Source organism: Olea europaea, chromosome 22 (assembly GCF_002742605.1).
Source record: "Olea europaea var. sylvestris chromosome 22, O_europaea_v1, whole genome shotgun sequence".
In the NCBI taxonomy this organism is placed as follows: Eukaryota; Viridiplantae; Streptophyta; class Magnoliopsida; order Lamiales; family Oleaceae; genus Olea; species Olea europaea.
In genome coordinates, this window is record NC_036258.1 from 5493860 (window position 1) to 5502053 (window position 8194).

At 28.8% G+C, this 8194-nt stretch overlaps 1 protein-coding gene and 1 pseudogene across 1 annotated transcript in view; both read left to right on the plus strand.

Moving 5' to 3' along the window:
- LOC111371503 (heat shock factor-binding protein 1-like) overlaps positions 1-579 on the plus strand; it is a 3016-nt gene extending 2437 nt beyond the window's left edge. The window contains exon 5 of the mRNA XM_022993532.1: positions 143-579. Within this exon, the coding sequence (XP_022849300.1) occupies positions 143-285 (143 nt within the window). The 3' untranslated portion in view covers positions 286-579. The remainder of the gene's footprint in view (positions 1-142) is intronic.
- A 1650-nt stretch (positions 580-2229) lies between these two features.
- The window catches only part of LOC111371081, a 15414-nt pseudogene continuing 9449 nt past the window's right edge, over positions 2230-8194 (plus strand).

Sequence of the window (8194 nt, forward strand, 5' to 3'; positions counted from 1 at the left end):
CCCCCCCCCCCCCCCCCCCCCCCCGATTCAGACGAAATTCACGTCCATGACCATGGTTCGTGTACTTTCCAAGTTTAATCTGATGTGTCATTCTCAATTGGTTGATGTCTATGGAGTTCTTGATTTCTTAACCGTATTGCACTTGATGAGATGGGGAGTCGGATCGATGAGTTGGAACAAAGCATCAATGATCTTAGAGCCGAGATGGGTCAAGAAGGCTCTCCATCTCCTTCCACTTCTCTGAAGACAAAAGAGGATCCCAAGTCAGCTGAAGATTCTCCATAAAAGAGCACATATTCAGTACGAGTTTGATGGTTGTTGCTGTCGTTTGCTTTCTTCTTTCACATTTACAGTCCGAATCTCATAGATATACCCAGTGATGTGTTCTGCATACATTCCTAGCGGAAATTTGTCGTTGACACTCTAGTGTTTTTTCCCATCTGATTTGTTTGGTATGTGTTTATGTAATCTGAGCTGCCCAGATTTGGTATCATAGCGCTCTGTGTTGCATCAACGACAACGGAGTGTATATAACTTGATCTATTTCTCTTGCTTGTTAAATGTTTGTTGTTTGAGGCAGGTGGTTCGGGCCTGGTCCCTTTGGGTCTGGTTTGTGCTGGCTCTTTTTGAATATACAGGCCATTTCCCATACTAAAAACTTGTGAAGAGCACAAAAATTTTGAAAAATGGGGCCTGTACAGGCCTAATCGGGCATTTCCATTTTCCATTGGGCGTAGCTAATCAAAACCCATGTTCTGATCATCCATTTAAAGCGTTATCTATCCATCATGGGAAGTGAAATCAGTTATTTCCACTTGAAAGAAATTCGATATGGTATCTTGATGACGTTAAATTACCCACCTGGGTAAAAAATGCACCCAAATAAATGACGCCTTTGGTTCATTTTGCTGGAACACATTTCCTCTAAATTCTTAAAATCAAGAGAACCTGATAATTTGTAGCGATGACATAACAGATGTTTGTTAATGTCAACAGAAACTTTTACTGCTATTCCGAGTTCTTCAGTAACCATCTCTCTTGCCCCCGAAGCTCTGTTTTATGCTTGAGGCATGTTTGGTATGCTCTACTCAATATGATTGAAGAGTACAATGAACAAGATTTAACTTCTTTTTGTTTCTTAACAGTCCAATGATGTCTAATTCACTTAATCATACATACGTACCAGTAATATGTATCAATCACCCTGACTTGCACTATGCTTCTCGACGTCAAATTTGCAAATGAACGGTCACCAGCCACAAACTCGAGTTTTAGATTAAGGCACCATTTTGAGTCTTTTGACTCACATTCTTTCAAAAAAATATATTCTTAAACAGTAATTTGACATCATTTCAACCAAATATTCTGCAATAAAATAATATTACATACAAATTCAAAATTTTTCTTATTTTTTAATCACATATATCTCATCAATACACTATTTAAAAATGCATTCTTATGGAAATAATGTGACTCAAACAAGGGTTAAGTCATTATTCTTATTTTCGAGAGCAGTAATAAACATAAAATCACTAAAAAAACAAGTAAAACATACACAGAGTTATAGTGATTTGTCCTCGATGTAAAAATTATGTCTATTTACCATTACATATTTTCACTATAACGCAAAACTAAATACAAGCTCTTCATATACCTCATTAAATATTACTTTAAAAATAGATTTAGAATACAGACATACAATCAAGTATCAAGTGCACTACATGTTTGTTCGCCTTCAAAAGAACTAAACTTGAAAAAGATTTTTAATCGACAAAAAGTTAGGTATCATGCCATGACGATCTATAATGGAAGGATTAAATCTTCTAGGAAAAATTACATGTATGGAATACTTAATGCAACCATGTCATTCATTTATTATAATTAGCTCTATTCGATCTAATGTTGTCTTCGTTTTCTACTATCAATACATAGCAAATACAAGGCTAAGAAAGATTTACTAATATGGTCCACAAATGAAGAGTGTACACATTTCGAAGCTATTTTGGGGCTCCAATTTTATAACATGTCTTGCTCTTTTATCCCTACCATTTCTAAGTTTCTTGAAAACTCCAAAAACGTTTGGGAAGAAGACTCAACTTGTTTTATATATCACCTGTTTCAGATTGATAAGTTAATATTTATGCAAACATTAATATTATAATAATTATTTACTACATTTTTTATAAATGCCCGTGCGAACAATATGGAAACCTATAAGATTTGATGTTAATGGGCAGAGTTGAGCTTGGCAACGGGTACCATCTCGTGTCTATAAATGGGACGAGCTCAGCACTAGCTGGCTCGCTCTAAGGAAAAGCTTGACTTGGCTTTTAATTTCTTATTAATAATTTTTTCCAGCTCTTGAAATAATCGATGCAAGTTGACGAGTAACTCGCAAGAAAGTCAACTCAACTTGTATGTGGGATGAATCAAGCCGACTACCCATTCAAATTACTTGACATAATTGCCACCATTTTGAGGAAATCAAGAAACTCGCCTTTTTCATGGGCTTTTAAATTTGATGTTTTTTATTTTGAAAAATAACAAGAAGTGAAGGTTTTTAACGATCTTTCAAGAGTCACTTTTAGAACTGAAAAATAAATAGAATAAATAATTAAATATATTTTACTGTCATCGTGTCAATGATAGCCACCCTATTAGCAAACAAGTAATTTTAAAATAAAAATATTATTTTATTAGTTAAAATATGTAAATTACTTAATTTTTAAATAGTAAAACTGTAAAAGTGATTTCAAAATGGTAAATTTTTACTCATTCATCAGTGAAAATTCTCTGTACAGCAAACTCTCTCCTCACCACTTTCCTCTCTCTCTCCTCAGATTCTTCTTGATTGAATATATCTAAGTTTTCCTCCGTACTCAGCCGCACTTTCTCTTGGGTGCATTCCACGAGAAAATACCTACATATAGTTTTAATATAAGAGTAAATCTTGAGAATAGACTTGAAAATATAATTATTTGAAAAATAGCCTTTAAAAAATTATCCTTTCCAAAATATCCTTCATAGAAAATTTGCAATTAAAGCCACTACAATGTACAGAAACCTCCAATTAGGTCCCCCAACAAAATATAGATCATGAATCTTTAATAAATTTAAACCCAAATATTATACAAAATTTTATTGATCTAAGAAATGCAACAGATAATGAATTAAACTATTTAAAAGAAGATCTGAAAAGTTTCTTTACTGAATATTTAGATCCAAAATTAAAACATAAAAATGCTTATATAGATAAAGGAGCAATTAAAACCAAAAATGATATACATAAAATAATTCTTAACCAGGAAAGAAGAATTAAAAAATTAAATATAATTATTAAAAAAAAAGTCTTAACAAAAGATAGTGAATTTTATAAATTTTATTATGATATTTTAAATACTTATGAAAATTTTAATTGGCTCAAAAATCTTAACCCCTCCACTACACACTCCGAATAAATGGTATCAAAGCCAAGTTATGAGCCTAAAATTATGATAAACATAGTAGATGAAGAAAATATAATTGAAGAATTTTTGAAAAAAGAAGAAAAACATAAAAAACCTAGTTATCCCTATTTACCTAAAAACACCACAAATGAAAGTTTTGAGGATATACATAAAAGATTAGAAAATTTAGAACATAATCTACAGGTAGGAAATGCTCTTTTAGATAAAAATCTTAAAGGAAAAGATAGGATTATAATTAATCCACCTCAAAATTTTAGAATAACTCAAAAAGAAAATAATAAAGGGAAAAAACATGAAAAAATCAATATATAATTACAGATGTAGAAAAACTAGAACAAAAATTTTTAGAATCTACTGGTGAAGAATATGATGAATATAAAAAACAGTTAGAAGAATTAACTGAAAAAATGAAAAATACTAAAATGAATACTAATCCATCGTCAAGTCGAAATATAAAAATAGAATTTAGTAATGATGAAAAATATGATTATCCTTATGGTACTACAATACCACTTAAGGATGGTATTAATCAATATAGGAAAACACAGAAAAGATACACTGAAAATATAAGAAAACAATCCATAAAAGAAATAAATCCAATAAAATCCTATAATGAACCAATTCATACAACAGGAGTATGGTTAGACCTAGAGTGTGTAGATAAAAATAAAGTTATAGAAACTTGGATAAAAAGTACAGATTTGACAATACAATTTAATAAATGGAAAACATATACAACTTTTGGATTTATAGAACATACGTTCAGAGGAATTGTTTCTAAATGGTGGAGAAAGTTACCAGAATCTATAAAAGGAAGAATAAAGTATGAAGATAATAGAACCGTAGTATTAGATAATATGAACACTTTAAATGATCAAAATATACAAGAGATATTAAAAAGGTTTGAAAAAATCTTAAGAACAAAATTTTTAGGAGATAGACATGCTTCTAATGAAGAAGAAAGAAAACAAGATGAATATAATGAAGGAATGATAGCAATGGAAAATTTAAAGATATGTCATATGTGTGAATTAGAAGGATGCACATGTAAACTTGAAAAATTATACTATATATTAAACCAAGGAGATTATAAAAAAAAAAACCTATGTTAAGGTCTTATTTTACTAAGTTGCCATTCCCATGGGGAATTAAGTTATTAAAAGAATATGAAAAATTATTACCTTTAGGAGAAGAGGAAGGAGTAAAAATAGATAGTTTGGGAAGTAGAATTGAATTTACAAAAAGAATGATAGGCATATGGTGTAGAGAAGCTCTTGAGAGTAAAAAAGCATATAAAATAAGAAAGAATTCATTATGTTGTTATAAAGATATAGGCCAAGTTGAACAATTTGGATGTCATAAGAAAAAACACAAACCATATAAGAAATATAAAAGAAAATTCAAAAACTAAAAAAAATTTAAGAAGAGGAGTTTTTAACCACAAAAAAAATATTTCAAGAAAAGAAATTGGAATAAAAAGCCTAAACCAATAAATATTAAAAAATGTAGATGTTTTATTTGTAATAAAGAAGGACACATTGCCCCTTAATGTCCTAAAAAGAAAGATAGACAAAATATAAAAACTCTTAGAATTTATGAAAAATTTTAAGATGATAGTGATATAGAACCAATTGAATATTTTTGAGATCTAAGTAGTGAATGCAGTAGTATTTATGAATTAAATACATCCTCATCAGAGGAAGATTATGAGGAGATAGTATATATGAATAAGGAGATATAACAATCAGAAATAGAAATAGAAACAACTGAAGAAGTTGAAAACTCTATAGAAGGTATAAATTAAGAAATTACCTTTGATATTAAAAAATATACAGGAATCACTAAGAAAATATTAGATCTATAAGAAAAAGATGTATTCTATCAATAATTCTTAGGAATATTACCAAGAGTAAATAAAACAATTGTAAGTATGAATTATAAAGAAATGTCTATAAATATAGAAAATACTATAGGAAAAATAAGGATTCCTATAATTACAAAAGAATGGGTAAAACAAAAGTTATTTAAAATCCCAGAGAATGTAAGAAACAAATAAAAATGTATTGAAATAGGAGGAGTCCAGATAATGGTATAAGGATTCTTTAGAGAAGGTATGAATATACCAATTGAAATTTATTGCAAAGACAACAGAATCTTACAAGATCCTATAAATTCTCTATTAGGAACAGTCGTAAGAAACTTAGTCTATCAGAAGATAATATTTACAATAAAATCAAATTATGCAATATCATTAAATAATGAAAATATTGATCAAAGTTTCAATCTATATTATATAATTGGAAATTTGAAAATGTTACGAAGAAATAAAGCTATTAGTATAAGCATAAAATCAATTTTTGCTTTTAATACTAACTATCATAACAATGTAAGGAAAATAACTGATAATATTATCATACATAAAGATTTTGAGGAATTAGCACAATATATACCTCCTAGAAAATACCAAGAACATGAAGTCACTAGACAATAACAGATAATGCTTAATTTCCATAAACAATCTAGAGAAATTAATTCTGAAGGAAAATTAATAAGAAGAAATAGTATCAGCCTAAAAGGAGATAATCTTATTGCAAGATTTCCCTCTAGACAAGGCTCTAAGATAAGCAAACTTAAGAATTTAAGTATTGCTGAACCATCAAGTTCACAATATTACATTAAGACAAGATATGTGAATCAAGAAGGATACAAGAAGAATTTTCTTGTCCTCATAGATACTGGAGTAGATAAAAGTCATGTAAATGCTAAATTTGTTAGTCATTTAATAGAATTTAAAATACCAGAACCATATATATTTAAGGATTATCTAGGAAATAATATTGAAATAAGAAAATATGTAAAATTCCCTCTTATACTTATAGGAGAATACCAGAAATAATATACTAAAGAAATAATTCTATATAAAGATGAATTGTATGAAGTTGATCGTTCACCTATTCTACTAGGAATGAACTTTCTTAAGAAATATAGTTCTTATAAAATCTGCCAAGGATATTTAAAAATAACAATTGATGATAACCCAATCATCATATCAAGAATAGATGAAAATATGAAATCATTATTATTATGGAAAGAGTAATAAGTACTAATCCTATGAGTCCATATATTGAAATTACATTCAATATAAAAAGTTGTTGTAGAATTAAATATCATGCTTACTTAGATACAGGAAGTACAATAATCTTATGCTTACCAAATGTACTACCATCTAAATACTGAAAATACAATTCAAAGAAGATAGTCACCGTTACAACAGCAGGTGGAAACAAGGTAATATATAGCAAATATGCTACGCAAGTACATTTTCTAATTTCCTTTAGAGAAGTATTTGTTGATACTATATATATGTCAACTACAATTGGATGTGATATTTTATTAGGACAAAATTTCCTATTAAAATATGCACCATTTACACAATATATTGATAAATATATGTTCATAACTCCTTGTGCACACAAAATATTTACACCAAAAATAAAAAAAGCTGTTACAATAGCATATAGAGGCATAAACCATCAGAGTTCCTCAACCCAGCGTGGTGAATGTTGGAGTACAGAAAAATTTAAACCAGTTACAGTCTTGAAAATGACAGCAGAAAATAGGTTAAAACAATTAAAAAAAGAAATTTCTAAAACATATTCTGAAAATCCATTAGAAAAATGGAATACAGATAAAGTAAAGGCAAAAATAAAATTAACTAATCCAGACACTATTGTTAGAGTCAAACCTATGAAATATAGTGTTGATGATCAAAGGAAATTTAAAGACTAGATAAAAGAATTGCTAGAAGCCAAATTAATTAGGCCTAGTAAAAGCCCACATAGCTGTCCAGCCTTTATGGTTAGAAAACATAGCAAGATAGAAAGAGAAAAAGCCAGAATGGTGATAAATTACAAAAAATTAAATGAAGTTACCAAATTTGATGGATACTATTTGCCAAATAAGGACACCCTTATTAAACAAGTACAGGACAAAAAATATTTTCAAAATTTGATTGTAAGTCAGGATTTTGACAAATCATGCTTACAGAAGAAAGTAAACCACTAACTACATTTAGTACCCCGAATCTTTTAGGACAATACGAATGGAATGTAATGCCATTTAGGTTGAAAAATGCACCACAGATATTACAAAGAAGAATGGATGAGATAATTAAACCAATTACTCATTTCTGTATTGCATATGTAGATGATTTACTTATTCATTCAAATAACATTGATGAACATCTTGAGAAATTCTGTTATATTATGAAAAAACATGGTATCACACTTTCTCAAAAGAAAGCTGAGATAGCTAAAACAGAGATAGAATTTTTAGGATTATTTATAAAAGAAGGAGAATTGCAATTGCAATCCCATATTGGAGAAAAACTTCAATAATTTTTTGAAGAAATCAAAGATAAAAAATAATTACAAAGCTTCCTTGGTATATTAAATTATGCTGAAAGATTCATTGAAAATTGTGCCAAATTAAAAAATTATTTTCTTCCAAAGTTAAGAAAAATTATTATGTGGTTTTGGGAAGAACAAGATTGTGAAAATATAAGGAAGGTAAAAGAAGAATTAAAAGTATTGCCCAAACTTATAATTTCACAAGAAGAAAATTTCTTTATCCTTGAAACTGATGCTTCAGATAATTATTGGGGAGCAGTATTAAAAGTTAAAAAAAATCATAAAGAATATAAATGTGAAAAGAATTGTTCTTGTCCT